The 20,273-nt window shown below is 43.0% G+C and overlaps 1 protein-coding gene across 4 annotated transcripts in view; it reads left to right on the top strand.

Moving 5' to 3' along the window:
• Positions 1–20,273, top strand: part of wdr95 (WD40 repeat domain 95) — a 119,541-nt gene that overhangs the window by 83,981 nt on the left and 15,287 nt on the right. For 3 of the 4 annotated variants that reach the window (XM_067985976.1, XM_067985973.1, XM_067985977.1), the window contains 8 exons: positions 43–199; positions 3,852–3,947; positions 6,040–6,098; positions 11,108–11,249; positions 13,761–13,800; positions 13,890–13,978; positions 15,298–15,488; positions 18,974–19,068. In XM_067985976.1, the coding sequence (XP_067842077.1) occupies positions 43–199; positions 3,852–3,947; positions 6,040–6,098; positions 11,108–11,249; positions 13,761–13,800; positions 13,890–13,978; positions 15,298–15,488; positions 18,974–19,068 (869 nt within the window). The remainder of the gene's footprint in view (positions 1–42; positions 200–3,851; positions 3,948–6,039; positions 6,099–11,107; positions 11,250–13,760; positions 13,801–13,889; positions 13,979–15,297; positions 15,489–18,973; positions 19,069–20,273) is intronic. The other variant, XM_067985975.1, reaches the window with a different exon arrangement.

Here is a 20,273-nt window from a genome sequence, read left to right as displayed (position 1 = left end):
TTAAGTACATCATGCCTATTATTGTTTTATGCCTCTTCCTAGAAACGGGGACACAAGGATGACATTCTATGTATAGCTCAGTGCCCTCCCACTCTCCTTGCCACCTCCAGCTACGATGGAGAAATAATTGTGTGGAACATGATCTCAGGACATATCTATTGCCATCTACAGAATCCTTCCAACACGGAGTGCAGAGATGGTAAGGTATAAGGAGTGTGCACGAGAGGTTGTAAATATATTTTAATGGAGGCCACACAATAAATATTCCTATTAATAATCATGAAAAACAATCAAATGGTAGAAATTAATCATAGGTCTTTTTTTTTTACTTTCTTTGTCTCGTTCTGTCTTATTTTGAATGTTTTCATTTAAAGTCAATGCTGATGACCTCATAGGGAAACTGGTATTCAGGCTGTTAGTGAGCCCTACTGGTTGAGGGAGCTGACATACACAACTGAAGAGAAAATGTTGCTGAAGGGCCCTGGTTAATGATTGTAAGCACTAATGTTAATTCAGCTCTCTGACAGTCGTGGAAATGCCTCCAAGCCAGTTCCAACCCCCTCCCCTTCCATTAGCGGGGGCAGGGGTTGGAACTGGCTTGGGGGCATTTCTATTTACAATAACTAAAGCAAAAAATACTTTTTAAGGGGTAATTTTACGATCCTGTGCAGTTAGCAGGGAGACTCAACCACCAGCAGTGCATATTGGAAATTTGGGCATGAGCTGCCCATGATTTTCCAATAATTAGTCAGAAAATCGTGGGGAACCTAGAGTCAAATTTCTAATATGTACTGCTGGCAGGCAAGTCTCCAACCAGCTGCGGTCCCTATGATGTATATTTTGTGTCAAAAGTAATTAATTGCTTTAAACTGTCGAATGGAATAATTTTTTTGGTGCTGCCAAATTGATATGGATTTCTATTTGCCACCACAAGAATTTGCATTTATATAGTGCCTTTAACATAATAAAATGTCCCAAAGTGCATCATCAAAAATATGGGTGCCCAGCCAAAGATGGAGATATTAGGAAGGGTGACCAAAAGCTTGGTCAAAGAGGTGGGTTTTAAGGAGGGTCTTAAAAGAAGAGAGGATGGTTGAGAGGCATAGTAGTTTACGGAGAGAATTCCAGAACATGGAGTGTAGGCAGCTGAAGGCATGCCCACCAAAGGTGGAAGAAAGGGATTGGGGATGCACAAGAAGCCAGAGTCAGAGGAATGGAGAGTTCAAGTGGAGGAGTTGTAGGGCTGGAAGAGGTAACAGAGATAGGGAGGGGTGAAGCTATATAGGAATTTAAGCACAAGGATGAGAATTTAAAATTTGACACGTTGGAGGACCAGTAGCCAATACAAGTCAGTGAACACAGGGTTGAGCAGATGGTGCAGCACAGGATATGGGCAGTAGAATTTTTAATTTGCTGAAGTTTACGTATTGCAACTGAAGAAGAAGAAGGGGCCAAGGATAGATTCTTGAGAGACTCCAGAGGTAAGGATTTGGAAGCTGGAAGAGAAACCAATGCTGGAGATGCTTTGGCTCGAATCGGATAGATAAGATTGGGACCAAGCAAGCGCAGCCCCATTGATCTAGACAATAGAGAAGAGGCATTGGAGGTGGATGGTGTGGTTAACTGTGTCAAAGGCTTCAGAGAGATTGGGGAGGATGAAGAGGGATGGTGCATCACAGAGAATGTTGTTTATGGCTTAGGTTAGTGCTGTGGCAGGGGTGGAACTCTGATTGGGGAGATTCAAGCAGGGAGCTGCAAGAAGGATTTGGGAGGATATGACATGTTCAAGGACTTTGGAGAGGAAAGGGAGGTTGGAGATAGGGTGATGCTTTGCAAGGACAAGAGGGCTCAAGGATATTTTTTTGAGGAGGGGTGATGACAACAGTTTAGAAAGCGAGAGGCACTGTACCTGAGGAGAGTGAACTACTTACAATGTCAGCTAGCACAGGGGCCAGGAAGGGAAGTTGGTGGTCAGCAGTTTAGTGGAAATGGGTCTCATGGACTAGATGAGCTTGGCGACAACATGAGGGGAGATGGGAGAGAAACTAGAAAGACACAGGTTCTGGGCTAGGGAAAAGGGAAGCCCAGGAGGAGCTTTGGCTTGATGGGCAAGTGGAAGAGGGAAGCAACAGAGGTAACTGAACAGATTGGCTCAATCTTAGTGACAGAAGTTCATGAGCTTCTTGCACTTTTTAGAGGTGAGGGTAGAGGGGCAGGTGAAAGAGGTTTAAGGAGATGGTTGGTGGTGGAGAAAAGAAGCCAGAAGTTATCTTTGCTCTCCTGGATAATCCTGGAGTAGTGGTGGTTTTGTCAGAGGAGAGTGAGGCCCAATAGTTCTTGATGTTGTGGTTCAAGTCCCACTTCAGAGACTTGAGCACAAATCTAGGCTAACACTCCCGTGCAGTTCTGAAGGGGCACTGCACTGTCGGAGGTGTTGTCTTTCAGATGAGACATTAGACCAAGGACCCTTCTGCGCTCTTACGTGAACGTAAAAGGTCCCAAGGCACTATTTGAAGAAGAGCAGGGGAGTTCTTACTGGTGTCCTGGCCAATATTTATTCCTCAAATAACATCACTAAATCAGACTATCTGGTCAATATCACATTGCTGTTAGTGGGACCTTGCTGAGTGTTGAGTCCGGAAGGTTGTAAAGTGCCTAATCAAAAGATGAACTGCTGTTTCTCGAGCTGCCATTGAGCTTCATTGGAACAGTGTAGGAGATTGAGGACAGAGAGGTCAGAGTGGGACGGAGAATTAAAATAGCAAAAGGCCGGAAGCACATGGTCACGCTTGCGGACTGAACGGAGGTGTTCAACAAAGTGATCACCCAAACCATCTTTTGTTTCTTTACTTGTCCCATTATCACCCCCTTTTGCCTTGCACCATCATCCCTTTTGTCATTTAATCACTCCTGTCCTCCACCCTATCACAGATCTTCCCATTTGTTCTTTCCACCCCTCTTTCCCTTTTTTCCCTGGCCCCGTACTTGCTTATAAACTGTTAAATCTCTAACTACTTCCATCTCTGATGAATGGTCATCGACCTGAAAGGTTAACTCTGTTTCTCTCTCCACAGATACTGCCTGACCTGCTGAGTGTTTCTAACATTTTCTAATTTCCTTCTGCTCATTGGATCTCTGTTCATTCTTATGCTACTTAATACTGTCAATGTTGGAATGCCATGAACTAAATAAAATTCACCTCAGAATTGGAATATTGCACAGCTCCCCCAATATCCTTTTCATTCACTTTCAGATAAAGCTGCTGTAATTCTGCTTTCATTGACATTCCCATGTTCTAATGCTGGGAACTGCCACCTGACCATTTCTAAGCAACAAATAGACACACAGGCTTCTCGTTCCCCACTTACACTGCAGCTGCAAATTCTTCTGTTGTGAATTTGAAGCTGAATTATGCTAAATGGTGCCATTCACTCAATGCAGATATAGACTTTCAAGCAGCAGATTCACATCAAACTGAAATAATTCACTTATTGTTTTTGTGGGAAGGAAGCAGGTATTGGGCTGGTAATTTGGGTCACTATAAAACTAAAGTCTGGGAGATGGTATACAGTTTTAATCAACTTAATTCCAACTGAATGAAAACTCCATGGGACTATAATGTAAACATAGCTTTAGAGAACTGTTCAGTAAGGTGTCCAAACATCAGGAGTCACATTAACATTACTAAGTTGGCATGAAAAGATCTGAACAAAAGGAAGTGAATAAGAGTTAAATATCATGACTATAGCTTACTGGTACCAGTACATGAAATAAATTAACTTTTTTGTTCAAATCTCAAAGTATTCTATGATTTTACACATTGCTTTAATTACTTTTTAATGTTCACACAGCAGTAGTAGATAAGAGTGTAAATAAAGTCATATTCTTGAAGACTCGTGTGCTGAAGACTGAATTAGGAGCTTCCCTTGTTGCTACTGGACCACAAGGTAAGTAAGAGACAAAAAGGAATGCTGAAGATCTGAAACAATAACAGAAAATGCTGGGAATACAAAGCAGATCTGTCAACATCTGAAAAGACTAAAAAAATAAGTTTCAGTTATAGACCCTTTGCATCACAGTGGCAGTAAAAAGGTTGCCTTATATTTGCTTTTCTGGTCTACTGCTTACAGATTTTTGGTAAGAGGCTGAATTTGGAGTGCGCAACATTTTTGTGAGGCAAAAGTCTCTGGATGGCTAGGAGAGTATTAGAATAGTAAAGGTGACAAATGCATGGATGAGGGATTTAGCGGCAGATGGGCTGAAGCGGGAGCAGAGGTGAGCAATGTTAAGGGGGGGTCGAAGTAGGTGGTCTTGTTGACAGAGTATATGGGGTCGGAAGCTCAGCTTGGGATTGAATAGGACTCCAAGATTGTGAACAGTCTGGTTCAGCCTGAGACAATGGCTAGAGAGAGGGATGGAATTGATGGTGAGGGCACAGAGTTTGTGGCAGGGGCAGAAAATGATGGCTTCAGTCTTCCCAATGTTTAACTGGAGGAAATTGTAACTCATCCAAGACTGGATGTCGGGCAAGCAGTTTGATAACACAGAATCAGTGGGCGGATTGAGAGTGGTGGTGGAGAAGTAGAGCTGAGTATCAACAGCGAATATATGGAAGCTGACCTCATGTGTGCGGATGATGTCGCTAAGGGGCAGCATGTAGATGAACAAGTCGAGGGTTTGAAGAATAGTTCCTTGGGGGAGTCCCGAGGTGATGGTGCAGGGACAGGAAGTGAACCCATTGCTGGAGATGCACTGTCTACGATCAGATAGGTAAGAGTGGAACCAAGCAAGGGAAATCTCACTGAGGTGGACAACAGAAGAAAGGTGTGGTCAACCATGTCAAAGACTGCAGAAAGGTCAAGGAGGATTAGGAGGGATAATGCATCATGGTTTCTCACAAGGATGCCATTTGTGACTTTGTTTCGGGCCATTTCAGTGCCGTGGCTGGAGTGGAAACCTGATTGGAGAGATTCAAGCATGGAGTTGTTGGAAAGATGGGCATTGATTTGGGAGGCCACAATATTCAAGAACTTTGGAGAGGAAAGCGAGGTTGGAGATGGGACAGTAGATAGGATAGAGGGTTCAAGGTTTTTTTTGAGGAGGGGTGATGACAGCAGTTTTGAAAGCGAGAGGGATAGTATCTAAGGCAAGGGAACCATTTATAATGCCAGCTAGCATGGGGGTCAGGAAGAGAAATTGGGTGGTCAGCAGTTTAGTGGGAATGGGGTCAAGGGAGCAGGAGGTGGGTCTTATGTACAAGGTGAGCTCAGAGAGGACATGAGTGGAGATAGGAGAGAAACTGGATAAAGGTGCAGGTTTAGGGCTAGGGTAATGGGGTGCTTGGGGGAAGATTTGGTCTGGTAGGAAAGGGGAGAAGCAACAGAGGCAGCTGACCAGATGGTCTCAATATTAGTAATAAAGAAGTCCATGAGCTCCTCGCTCTTGCTGTTAGAGGTGAGGGTGGAAGGGCAGGGAAAAGGAGTTCAAACCTTTCCATTATTCATCTGAAACTGTCGAGATGAAAATCCTACTCCCATAAATTCCAAAATTCAAAGTCCTTCTGGTTCTTTCATGGGACATGTATTGTACCTCTCCCTTTAAGGTTACTGCTGAGTTTAAGTCCCGTCTTTGCTTTCCTGTGACCAATAGAGCGTCCCATGTGCATCCTGGAATCTTCAATGAGACCTGATAGGAAAAGTGGGCACTGAGGTGATGGTAGCGGTGGAGTGCACTTCTGCCGAAATTGCTCTGGACAGCACCTGCCCTGGAAAATCCACCCTTTTCGGTTTCAGTTTATCTGCTGGATAATTCTGACTCTGGAATTCAATATTTTCTATAATATTTTTGATCGTACAGGTGCACTCATCTGTAATAACCCCTCTTGTGGGAGTTGACTTGTAACAGTCAATAACATACTGCAATATTTACACTAGTGTTAACTGTAATTGGGTGATTGTATATAATAAGTGAGAATCAGAGCTATCATTGTGACTCTTCTCTATTATGTTTCTAATATGTGTTGATTTTGTGCTCATATAGGTTCACTTGCATTCTGGAATCTGTTTAATGGTGGACAGCTCTTTGGTACTTTTACTGCAGTGAGTCACAACGCATTACAATTCTGAACTTCCAGCACTCAGTGATTAGCAAACAAATTGTTCATACAACACTGTTAAGTGATTAAATATCAATGTTTCTTGTGCAAAAGTTCATAAAGGGCAATATTAATCTCAATGTGATATCTTGCACTGATAAAGTATTTATTTCCAATATATGAAAGACCTGCCACAAGTGTACTTTGAAAGCTTGTCCTACAACTAGTGCAGTAATGGGTACGGTAGCATAGTGGTTATGTTACTGGACTAGTAATCCAGAGACCCGGACTAATAATCCGGAGTTATGAGTTCAAATCTTGCAAAGGCAGCTGGGGAATTTAAATTTAATCAAATAAAATCTGGAATTAAAAAAAACTAGTATCAGTAATGGTGGCCATGAAACTACCGGATTGTCGTAAAAACCCATCTGGTTCGCTAATGTCCTTTAGGGAAGGAAACCTGCCTCCTTACCCGGCCTGGCCTATATGTGACTCCAGACCCACAGCAATGTGGTTGACTCTTAATTGCCCTCTGAAATGGCCTAGCAAGCCACTCAGTTGTAAAATCTCGCTAAAAAAAGTCATAATAAGAATAAAACTGGACGGACCACCCAGCACCGGACACGACAAAGGCAAACCAAGCCCAGTCGACCCTGCAAAGTCCTCCTCACTAACATCTGGGGACTTGTGCCAAAATTGGGAGAGCTGTCCCACAGACTAGTCAAGCAATAGCTTGACATAGCCATACTCACAGAATCATACCTTTCAGCAAACGTCCCAGATTCTTCCATCACCATCCCTGGGTATGTCCTGTCCCACCAGCAGGACAGACCGACCAGAGGTGGCGGTACAGTGATATACAGTCAGGAGGGAGTGGCCCTGGGAGTCCTCAACATTGACTCCGGACCCCCTGAAATCTCATGGCATCAGGTCAAACATGGGCAAGGAAACCTCCTACTGATTACTACCTACCGTCCTCCCTCAGCTGATGAATCAGTCCTCCTCCATGTTGAGCACCATTTGGAGGAAGCACTGAGGGTAGCAAGGGCACAGAATTTACACTGGGTGGGGGACTTCAATGTCCATCACCAAGAGTGGCTCGGTAGCACCTATGCTGACCGAGCTGGCCGAGTCCTGAAGGACATAGCTGCCAGACTGTGGTGAGCGAACCAACACAAGGGAAAAACCTACTTGACCTCGTCCTCACTAATCTACCTGTCGCAGATGCATCTGTCCATGACAGTATTGATAGGAGTGACCACCACACAGTCCTCGTGGAGACGAAGTCCCGTCTTTGCACTGAGGACACCATCCAACGTGTCGTGTGGCACTACCACTGTGCTAAATGGGATAGATTCAGAACAGATCTAGCAGCTCAAAACTGGGCATCCATGAGGTGCTGTGGACCATCAACAGCAGCAGAATTGTATTACAGCACAATCTGTAAGCTCGTGGCCCGGCATATTCCTCACTCTACCATTACCAACAAGTCGGGGGATAACCCTGGTTCTTTGAGGAGTGCAGAAGAGCATGCCAGGAGCAGCACCAAGTGTACCTAAAAATGAGGTGCCAACCTGGTGAAGCTACAACTCAGGACTACATGCATGCTAAACGGCAGAAGCAACATGCTTTGGACAGAGCTAAGCGATTCCACAAGTAACGGATCAGATCAAAGCTCTGCAGTCCTGCCACATCCAGTCGTGAATGGTGGTGGACAATTAAACAGCTAACGGGAGGAGGAGGCTCTGTAAACATCCCCATCCTCAATGATGGCGGAGTCCAGCACGTGAGTGCAAAAGACAAGGCTGAAGCGTTTGCAACCATCTTCAGCCAGAAGTGCCGAGTGGATGAGCCGTCTTGGCCTCCTCCCGATATCCCCATCACAGAAGTCAGTTTTCAGCCAATTCGATTCACTCCACATGATATCAAGAAACGGCTGAGTGCACTGGATACAGCAAAGGCTATGGGCCCCGACAACATCCTGGCTTTAGTGCTGAAGACTTGTGCTCCAGAACCAGCCGCGCCTCTAGCCAAACTGTCCTAGTACAGCTACAACACTGGCATCTACCCGACAATGTGGAAAATTGCCCAAGTATGTCCTGTCCACAAAAAGCAGGACAAATCCAATCCGGCCAATTACCGCCCCATCAGTCTACTCTCAATCATCAGCAAAGTGATGGAAGGCGTCGTCGACAGTGCTATCAAGCGGCACTTACTCACCAATAACCTGCTCACCGATGCTCAGTTTGGGTTCTGCCAGGACCACTCGGCTCCAGACCTCATTACAGCCTTGGTCCAAACATGGACAAAAGAGCTGAATTCCAGAGGTGAGGTGAGAGTGACTGCCCTTGACATCGAGGCAGCATTTGACCGAGTGTGGCACCAAGGAGCCCTAGTAAAATTGAAGTCAATGGGAATCGGGGAAAACTCTCCAGTGGCTGGAGTCATACCCAGCACAAAGGAAGATGGTAGTGGTTGTTGGAGGCCAATCATCTCAGCCCCAGGACACTGCTGCAGGAGTTCCTCAGGCCCAACCATCTTCAGCTGCATCACCAATGACCTTCCCTCCATCATAAGGTCAGAAATGGGGATGTTCACTGATGATTGCACAGTGTTCAGTTCCATTCGCAACCTCTCAGATAATGAAGCAGTCCGTGCCTGCATGCAGCAAGACCTGGACAACATCCAGGCTTGGGCTGATAAGCGGCAAGTAACATTCACGCCAGACAAGTGCCATGCAATGTCCATCTCCAAAAAGAGAGAGTCTAACCACCTCCCCTTGACATTCAACAGCATTACCATCGCTGAATCCCCCACCATCAACATCCTGGGGGTCACCATTGACCAGAAACGTAACTGGACCAGCCATATAAATACTGTGGCTACAAGAGCAGGTCAGAGGCTGGGTATTCTGTGGCGAGTGACTCCCCACCTGACTCCCCAAAGCCTTTCCACCATCTACAAGTCTCGTCAGGAGTGTGATGGAATACTGTCCACTTGCTTGGATGAGTGCAGCTCCAACAACACTCAAGAAGCTTGACACCATCCAGGACAAAGCAGCCCGCTTGATTGGCACCCCATCCATTACCCTAAACATTCACCTCCTTCACCATTGGCGCACAGTGGCTGCAGTGTATACCATCCACAGGATGCACTGCAGCAATTCGCCAAGGCTTCTTCGACAGCAGCTCCCAAACCCACGACCTTTACCACCTAGAAGGACAAGGGCATTAGGCACATGGGAACAACACCACCTGCACGTTCGCCTCCAAGTCACACACCATCCCGACTTGGAAATATATCGCCGTTCCTTCATCGTCACTGGGTCAAAGTCCTGGAACTCCCTACCTAAAAGCATTGTGGGAGAACCTTCATCACACGGACTGCAGCTGTTCAAGAAGGTGGCTCACCACCACCTTCTCAAGGGCAATTAGGGATGGGCAATAAATGCCGGCCTTGCCAGCGACGCCCACATCCCATGAACGAATTTTTAAAAAAGTAATAGGGACAAAATGAGTTTCATCATGAATTTGTAAACTTTTTTCCATCTTAAAAATGATAATCACCATCCTTTAAATTAATTAGAAATGTGGATATCTTTTCCTTTATAAAGAATATATCGTGACAAAAATGAAGCATTTTTTCTAAGATTAACTTGATATTTGGTTTCTTTAATTTTGACACAGTAATTAAGGGGTTAAAACCAGCTTCGGCCATAGACATCATCTCCCTGCTTGACTTGACTATTAGACAGTTGTCACTTGGTAGGAGTCAAGCCACTCATTCAATTGAAACATACTGTGTAATTTGTTCAGATAAATGTCTGATTGGCAGCTTTTTGAATTTACATCATTTAGATCCTGCTCCAGTTACTGTTTTGGAAGGATTTATCAGTCTATTTAAAATAGCTTCAGTTTATTTGGGGCTGTCTATAATCCTCAAAGTGAATCTGTTTGAAACTTCATAGTTGGTGAGAAGATAAAAAGAACAACTAAACACAAAAATTAATTAACATGTAGCTTGAGATAGAAGTTGCAAATTATGTTATTATTGCTACTATTTGTTAGTTCCATTACTGTTTCATAAATTTGTCAGTTAAAGCCTAAAAGAAGAGGGTTGATTTTAACCCTGCCCGCCCGGTGGTAACGGTGCAGGCGAGGAGTTAAGATGGCGGGGAGGGGTTACGCCGCATTCCTGACGTGCCCCACCATCTTAACTGACCTCAAATTGGGTACGGGAGGGTCGAAGTCATAGCTTGATAATGTCATCAGAGCCGTGACCCCATTTTAACTAGAAATATCAGCATAACGCCAAACCCACTAGCGAAACCTGGCAGGAGGCAGCAGAGTGACCAGAAGATGGAATGTAATTTTGATTTTTAAGAAGTTTGTGAAGATTCCTTGTGGGCTAGGAGGAACAGGAGTGCCCCTCCGGGCACTGCATTTAATCCTGGGGCATACCCAGAACTAGTCTTTCCCTCCCTCCCACACTGGTAGCTCTTTGGAGGCCCCTTGTCAGCACTAACCTTATGCCAGGTACCGTTTTCGTTGATCCTCAGCGATGTTGGCCTCCCACGTGCCCGCGTTCTCTTTCCTGCCCGCCCGTTCTTACATCTTCACCACCAGCTTCGGGGCTTCAGACAGTCTAGACAAATTTACGTAAGAACTGCGAGTTAAAAGAGCCGTGGCCTCACACCGAGGAATCCATGAGAACTCCCACCCACAACGTACCCCGCCTCAGATTAAAATTGAGCCTCTATATACTAGTTATATGGTTCTTTGTAGATGAATTGATAGCTGGTTAAGGTCATGCTTTGCCATGTGTGTGCCTTGCTCCATTACTTCTGTTAAGGAGAAAGGCAATTGTAGATTGTTTCCTCTCATCGAAATGTGAGATTATCCTTTACAACTTGCTTGCCATGTAACTCAGATCGATAAAACCTGAAATAAAGTTTCAGGTTGACGTTTTGATTTTTATTTCTTAAATTGACAATGCGTATTTCCATCTCTTCAGTCCACAGTGAAATCTCAGTTAAGCGGCCTGGCTGTATCGATCGATGACTCGCTGCTTTACACGGCAGATTATGTTGGGTATATTTATGTTTACAGTATAAAGGACTACGCTGTTCATGGACCAGAAGTCGATCCACCAAAAAGTAAGAATTTAAAACACTATTTTATTCCAGTATTTTTTTAACAATTAAATGACGCCTGTATCAATGGGTGTGCCACATTATGAACCATTAAAAAAAACATGGTAATTAAAGTTAAATCTGTGTCATAAAATGCACTAAAATATTGATATTGTTATTTAGAAATAGTCAGGAATTTCTCTTTTTTGAGGTAGTACAATTATAATTTTTGTTCTGCTAGTAATAGAAAAATGGATTCCCACTCGCAGTGCCATTGCCTGCTCATCCACATCCAGCATAAACAATACAAAACTACTTCGAGGCTGGGCGGAGGGGGTAGGGTGTTGCTACATGTTACTGCTATAGTGCATGTAATCTCTTTTTTAAAACCATTAAATAAAAATGGCTTCAATGTGTATGTCCCTAGCATGATAGTGTTTGCTGGACAGGTAATTAAGTATTACTGAAATATTTGAATTAGGTTATGTGATGAGAGGAAATGCTGAATTTGGTTGTTAGTATACTTACAAATAGAAAGTATTTTAACTCTATAAATAGAGAACATAAAGCCTACTGTATATGGGCATGGGAGTGATGAAGAACTTAATCATCATGTGAGTTACAAACATTTTGTGGGTGGAGGGTTACTAAACTTTGTGGATACCATTTTCTATAGCCATATGCTCCTAACTGAGGATTTGCTCTTGTTTCTTCCTGTCTTATGGTCCATTCATATTACAACTGTAGCGTTGGTGTGGAGTGGTTTAGCTCTACACTAATACTGCAGTTAGAAGAACTTGCATTTATATAGCACCTTTCATATCGTCAGGATGTCCCAAAGTATTTCACAGCCAATGCAGTACTTTTGAGGTGTAGTCATTGATATAATTTAGGCAATTGTAGTAGCCAATTTACGCACACAGTAATGAGATAAATGACCAGATAAACTGCTTTAATGGTGATAGTTGAGGGATAAATGTTGGCCAGAAGTCGTCTTCGAATAGTGCCATGGGATCTTTTACAACCACCTGAGAAGCCAGATGGGGCCTCAGATTAACATCTTATCTGAAAGGCCACACCTCCAATAGTACAGTACTCCCTCAGTACTGCACCTAAGTTTCAGCCTAGGTTATGAGCTCAAATCCCTGGAGTGGAGTTTGAACCCACAGCCTTCTACTTCAGAGGCAAGAGTGCTACCATTGAGCCAAGGTTGACACTAGTTGGCGTATAAGTGCAGCCTGAAACGTGACTCAGCTGAACTCGGCATCAGAATAACACAAAGTGAGACTCCTTAGATGAGGGAATCTCACTTTGTTTCGCTTCAAAGTCAGCTCAGGATTTGACACCTGATTTAACCTGCACAGATTTAGCTTTGGTACGAAACCCAAGCCGCTTTGCACCAACATTAAACTTGTACTGTAAATACACCTAAAATCACCATGCTATTTGAGAGCATGTAATAGAGTACATTAGAACCGATGGAGCAGGTACATGTCATAAATATAAAATGGAATACATTTACTACATTAAATTATGTATTTTGAAGTAATTGGGAAATACTTAAAGCAAAACTTCAGCATTCTCTTATTTTTGGAGATCTTTGTAGTCAACAACAGCTTCAATTTCCACTAATAGAAGGAGGAAATAGCAAACCCTGAGATTTGCCTTGCAACTATTTCCTGCCTGCTTTCCAAATGGCTACTGAGATTCTCTTAGAGATTACTGATTACACAATATATCTCAGCAGGCACAAAAATCTGTGAAAGAAAAAGGCTGTCCAAGGAAGAATTTAAAAAAATCACCAAGACAAACTAGAGAGGCAGCAAAGATTAAAAACTCAGCAGCAAAAAAGACTCCCCTACATACACAATGAGAAAAACATTAGAGAAAGAAACAAAAAAGTAAGGAGAAGGGCTACAAAGGTATATTGAATATCTGATATGCTGCTTGGCCCTTTAAATTCATAAAGATGAACTAAGCTGCATAGAGAACAATAGTGCAGAATCCTGAGCTCATGTTGACTGGGAGTTCGAGAGAGCATGCTTGTACTGGGTAACGGTGAGGGAGCTCTACCACACCATTTATACCAGGAGAGTTTTCACAGAACAGGTTCATCAGAAGCAGCAACCTAAGAGAGGAGGAGTTTGGCTGGAGAGCCATAAGCAGCAATCTTGATGTATTGACATTTTGACAATATATGGAGCTCTGCTGAAATTTTCCTGTATACTATGCAATTTTCCTGTACATCTTTGGTGATTTTCCTTGATGCACCCTCTTGGTACCTCAACAGTTTAATTGTTAATGTAGTCTGCCTGGTACATTCTCTGCTGCCCGTGTACAGAAAATTTTTCAGGAAATATCCCCCATTTCCCCACCCCCCCCCCAAAAAAATGTAGGAAATCTGTTCATGACATGGGAATACTGTAACTCATGGATTGAAAAACATTGCATGTTGTGAAAAAATTATATACTGAACAACAGATTTAGAATAGTACTAACATAGTTGTGTTATCTTTTTATCTATCTTTGTTATAGTTGTTAACTACTGGAGGGCTCATGTAAGCGGTATTACTTGGTATGTATGCGCTATATGCAATGTCTTAAGATCTAGAAGCTTCCATTTCACTATTTTGTTTTGTGATATAGTTTTAATGTATGTTCCAGCATGGAGCTGATAGAAGAACGAAAGGTGATGGTGACCTCTTCTGTTGAGGGTACTGTACGACTGTGGAGCATGGATGGGGAGTTTATTGGTAATTACTAATGTATTAACAATGGACTGAGACACTATTCATTATGGGTCCCACTAACATGAGTAACTTTTAGCTAAGTTTCATAAATCAGTCAGCATTATAGATGCAATACTTAACAAATGCAACAAATTGGTGGTTATAGTAAAGGGTTAAAAGAAAAGGACTTGCATTTATATAGTACTTTTCACATCCTCAGGACATGCCAAAGCACTTCACAGCCAATAAATTACTTTTTGAAACATTGCCATTATTGTTATGTAGGCAGATACGGCAGCCAATTTGCACACAGCAAGGTCTGACAAAGGCAATGACTTATAGGTGGTGTTGGTTGAGAGATAAATATTCCACTCCAAAGACCTGAGGGACCATTGTCAGCAACCCCAAGAAGCAGATAATGAGTTTAGATGGCCAAAGGTCCATCCACAACATTCAGCACGCTATCAGCCGACATCTTTAATCATATCTTGCTCTTGCTACCACACCCCATACCCTCATTGGGTTTTTGCCTTCTGGTCCCAAATTTCAACTTTTGAATGTATCTTTCCCCCGCCCAACTTGGAGAGTTTTGGAAGGCCAACCTAAGTCTCAACCTGTTGAGAGTGCAAGCAAGCTGTCCCTGACCCTTTCTGTGGGACTTAACGTCCCCCTCTACTGAGGTAATTGCCCTGCTTTTAGTCCACTCTCCCCATTCCGCCCACTCCTCTCCCATGCCCCTGCCCTTTCCCCTGTCCTCCATCTCCTTCCTCCCCGTCTCCCTCCTCTTCCCGCTCCCCCTCCTCGTTCTGCTCTCCTTTCCTTGTTCATCTCCCCTCTTTTGCTTGCTTCCCATACTTCTTTACCTTTCCTTCCTCTCCCCATTTCCCCAACCTTCTCTCCATTTCCCTCCCCGTCACTACTCTTCCCCATTTCTCCCTCCCCCAATTCCTTCTCCATTCCCTTCTCAACCCTCTCCCTCTCATCCTCTTCTCTCACCCTTTTCCCTCTCCCCTTCCCCCAGTCCATATTTTAACCATCAAACATCAATGACACTGACAGTTGACCTCAATCATGACATTTGCTGTTGGCAAAAAATAGACCAAAAATAGAATAAAGCTGTCCAAAGTTATACAAGATCTCTTCCCTTAGTTTATTTATATTTGAATGACAAGATATATTGTGACTACATAAAAATCGTTACAAGGGTTTAATCTCATTTCTGGAATTAAATGACAATGGCTCAAACTTCACTCATTTGACCCTTTGAAGACATTACTGCCTTGTAATCACTCCAAGGTATCAGTTATTCCTGTTTAATACATGTTTACTTGACTCTTTGTAAGGTACTTTTGGACAGTCACAGCCTTGGGAAATTTATGCTCCAACATCTTGGAAGCACCCAATGGTTCCCTATGAAATTCTGATTGATCCCCTCAGCATGCCCATTCACCCAGTGTTGGAGGAAGAGACCTCTGTGATACAGCTCATCAATTTAGACCAAAGTGAAGAAAACAAAGAAAATACAGAGTCAAAGGTTTGTAGACAGTTTCAAAGGTCAATTCTTTTAAAAAGATTAACACTAGAATATTGTGTTTGGAAGATGTGCACATCATTTATTGTGGATTGGCGTTGTTGCTGTCATTTTGTCTTTCCCTCCCCTACTCGAAGTTCATCAGACGTTTATTTTTTACACAAGCTCCAATTTACTTTGAAATAGAGTTGTTACTGTGTGGGATAAAGTGCCTGATAAAGCTATCCATCGCCATGCCATTGTTTACCAGTGAGGCAAAAAATGTCACCTTGACACAAACGTTTCATTATATCACAAGTTGATTATCATTAGGAATAAGCTCCCCCAATAACTTTACAGTGAGTATAGCAGCTTTCTCCTCAACCTCTGCTAGGAAGGTGGCACATTCTCACCCACTTCCCATTCCTCTGGCTCCCATGTGTTCTGTGAATTATCTAAATCTTCCCGGGTGAAACTTTCTGAGCTGGGAGTGAAGAGGTAAGTGACGCAGGTGGGTCAGTTGGAGGGGATTGGGATAGAAGAACACAGGGCAGGAGGTCTCTGCAGGAATTAATGGGTGTGCCTGAATCCTTCTTCCTCTCCCTCTTCTTCATCATCCTCCTTATCTTCGTCATAATCATTGTAGTTTACTAGAAGTAGTTGTATCTCTTCCTCCTCCTCCTCCATCGTTATCTTCTCCTCCTATGCCCCTCCTTGCTGTGGTGGATCTGTAGGAAAGGAAGGTTGAAGCTAAGAGTGGGCGAGCATTGCCCTTTGGGATTAAGGAGATAGAGACTGAAGTGGAACTTTGCGTCTATGCTTCACCGGGATGCCAAGGCTACAGTGTAGGTGTTCGGTCACTAACCTGCTCTGGCACTATGCTGCTGACCTTGCTGTCTCCCACAGCAAGAACAGAGTGCCTCCTTAATAGCTCCATTTCCTTCTCCTCACAGGGCATGAGTTGTTTAAAGGTGTGGATGCCCCCTCCAGTGGCCAACCACTTGCGGGCATTGTGCATCAATTTTTCCTGCATCAAGATTGAGTAAATAAAGGGAAGGCTAGAAGTTGAGGAGTGTGTGGCAAATGGCACGGCAGAGCTGAAGTAAGAGGTGCAAGTGTATCAACATATTATAATGGGGGAAGGGGTTTTAGGGTTGTGCTTGTAATTGCTGCTAGGGGAGATGGGTAGCAAGATCCCAAGTTAGAGCCCCCCTTAACCAGAATGCATTGTGATGGGTTAGTTGTACAAGTGTTTCTTTTAGAGTGAAGATGTGCAGGTGCCCAAGGTGGGGTAAAAAAGGGAAAGTGGCCGATGTGTTACCTTGACTGCCCTGGTCATGTCATTGACTTCTTGCAGTATGAATCTTCAGTCCTGGGGGTGAGAGAGTAGGCACTCAGTGCCAATGCCACCTCCTTCCATGTAGCACAACTGACAGTTTTGGCAGGTTTAATGCCACAGACACTCAGCAGTCTGTGTCTCCTGATGTCAGTTTCCTCGAGAAGGGCTTGCAGGTTAAAGTCTGTGAAATAGGGGCATCTTCACTGCCAGTGTGCCATGCCCTGCTCCCATGTTTGACTGTATGTGCTAGCTGCTTCTGTAGTAGACATTCTTGAAAATTTACAGAAAAAGATTAATGAGACATGCAGCGAAGTGACAGTCAAGTGAGTGAGCCAAGCACTGTTGCTTACTTACCTGGTTGTCCCCCATTCTGTTGCTGTAGTGTTCAGCTAGTACTGGCTTTTTAAAAGCTGCACTCTAATTTCCTAAGAACATAAATAGGAGCAGGAGTAGGCCATCCAGCCCCTCAAGCCTGCTCCACTATTCAACAAAATCATGGCTGATCTTCTACCTCAACACCATTTTCCTGCATTATCCCCAAATCCCTTGATGCCTTTAACATCTAGAAATCTATCGATCTCTATTCTGAATGTACATTTCCATGCAACCCAGTAGTTTACACTCGTTTTATATGGGATTAATGCTAATTACTCCTCCAATGGATATGCAAATGAGCTGACCAAGGAAACTGTCACGTAAATACCTCTTTGGACCATCAGTGGGTGCCAATCTTTTTCCATTGGGGTAAAAGTGGTGCAACTCACCACATGGAAATTCGAAGATGGTAGTGTTTCATGGATGTTTTTTAGACTGGAGGTTTGTAAACAGTGATGTCCCCAAGAATCAGTACTAGGATCTTTGTTCTTCTCAATATAAACGACCTGGACTTGGGCATAATAAAATTTGCAGACTACACAAAAATAGGGATCCTGAGTAACCGTGCAGAGGATTTTAAGTGAATTGGGGAGAGCATAGACAATTTAATAGATTGGGTACATGGATGACAGAAGAAATTTAATGCAAAAAAAATTTTGGGAGGAAGAATGAGGACGGATAAAATATAAAAAGGAGTAGAGTAGAGACTTAGGGGTTTAGATACACAAATCTTCAAAAATGGGAGGACAAGTTGATAAAGTTGTAAAGAAAAGCATATGGCATCCTAGGTTATAAATAATTGCATAGAGTACAAAAGTAAAGAGGTAAATAAACCTATATAAATCTTTGGTTAGGCAACAGTTAGAATATTCTGTCCAGTTTTGGATAGCCTACTTTTGGAAAGATGTCAAGGCAATGGGAGGGATGCAGAAGAGATGTACTAAGATGATACCAGGGATAAGCGGCTTTAATTATGAAACGAAACAGGAGAAACTGGGGCCTTTTTCTTTAGAATTCAAAAGGTTAAGAGGAGAATTGATTGAAGTTTTCAAAATTATGAGGCATTTTGATATGATAAATTGGGAAGAAACTATTTGCAGTAGTCTGTGCAATGAAAACTGGAAGGTATAAATTTAAGATCATCAGCTAAGGAACGAAGGATAAGGTTCTTTTTACATGATGTGGAGATGCCGGTGATGGACTGGGGTTGACAATTGTAAACAATTTTACAACACCAAGTTATAGTCCAACAAATTTATTTTAAATTCCACAAGCTTTCGGAGGCTTCCTCCTTCGTCAGGTGAACGGTATCTTTTTACATGGAGGTTGTTACAACATGGAACACTCTGCCAGAAACAGTGGTCATGATGTGGAGATGCCGGTGATGGACTGGGGTTGACAATTGTAAACAATTTTACAACACCAAGTTATAGTCCAGCAATTTTATTTTAAATTCACAAGCTTTCGGAGGCTACCTCCTTCGTCAGGTGAACGATGTGAAAATCGTTCACATCGTTCACCTGACGAAGGAGGTAGCCTCCGAAAGCTTGTGAATTTAAAATAAAATTGCTGGACTATAACTTGGTGTTGTAAAATTGTTTACAAGAAACAGTGGTGGAAGCAGAATCCTTAACAGCTTTTAAAAGGGAAGTGGATAAATATTTGAAAAAGAAAAATTTAAAAGCGTATGTGCAAAGAGCAGGGAAATAGGACTAAGTGGATAGCCCTTTTGGAGAGCCAGCACAGGTGTGATGGGCCGAACGGTCTCCTATGCTGTAAAATTCTATGATTCTAGGACCTTCAGCACAAATCTCCAAAGGTGGTCATTTCAGATGATGATATCAAAGAAGAAATCAAAAAGAAGACGTCCCAGAACACCCTCGGCAAAAGGTAATACCTGTGGTTTGTGACCTAGAGCCTCCAAGAACCTAGGGCACTATATATAATTTTAACATGAAATATCCTTATGTCGGGATAAGAATTTGTAAAAATAATAAATAAATGACGATCAAATCTATCAGGTGCATGGATAAAAATGTTGTATTTTAATTAAAAAGCTCTAAAATAATGATAATATTTTATTCTGTGGTCTTATGTTTGAAATACTGCTGTGTAGCTTCTATAAACTCCAAGGTTTCTAAAATAATTGTTTACTTAGCACAGATCCAAGTATGTCCTTTTCATTAACAGAGTATATACCTTGAATGATTAGAGGATATCTTGAAGTTGAGTGTCTGGTATTTAACATGCAACTTGCACAATTTAAAGTGGTTAGTTTAAAACATTTCATAGGTTGAGAAATCTTATATCAGCTCAGGGAAAGGCTGTTTGCTGTCAGTAATATAATTTAACAATGCCCCTACAGTTATACTTTCAGTGAGAATCTTTAGGGTAGATTTCCTCCAGTGAGGTTTTCAGGCACCCAGTTGGTGGAGAACCAGCTGGCTGCCCGATAGTGCCGACAGGAGGCCCAGTCTATTTTGAGGGCCATGTCTCATTAACATAGGGCAGGGGGGGCACGGGCAGTACACCCAGACCAGCTTCAAGGCTCAGAGAAAAGTAGGGTCTGGGTGGAGTCTTTTCTCAGGACAGAGGGAGTGGGGGCAATGGTTCAGTAAGCCAATAGTTTAGGTAGTATTTGTGGAGACCTGCGGAACAAAAATAAATTAAAACTTACCTTCCGGGCTCCTTTTCAGCTGGCTCACCAGCTCACGGCTCACACTGTACCCAGTTGAGCCCTAAAATGATAATTGGAGTCCTGTGTACATCATAGGACCCCCATCTGTATATTAAAAGAGCCTATCACCTGATTGAGACGCTCCGGCCAACCAGCAATGGCACCCATCTAAAGTTGTGTGCTTATTGAGTGTGGAAGCAGAGCAAATGCAGAAAAAAGCAATCTCCAAGGCAAGCTCTCCTGTGGAAATCAAAAAAGCACAATAGCAAAACGGATACCTATGATCTTAGTGCTTGCAGGTGAGTGCCCCTTTAAATGCTGTTTCCAATGTTCCCTTAGAAATAAATCCCACTAGATTTTACTCAGCGGGTTCAGCAATGGACGGAACTTCAATTCTGATGTATTAAAATTACATTGG

This window comes from Heptranchias perlo, chromosome 6 (assembly GCF_035084215.1).
Source record: "Heptranchias perlo isolate sHepPer1 chromosome 6, sHepPer1.hap1, whole genome shotgun sequence".
NCBI lineage: Eukaryota > Metazoa > Chordata > Chondrichthyes > Hexanchiformes > Hexanchidae > Heptranchias > Heptranchias perlo.
This window is presented reverse-complemented; position numbering and strand designations above follow the sequence as displayed.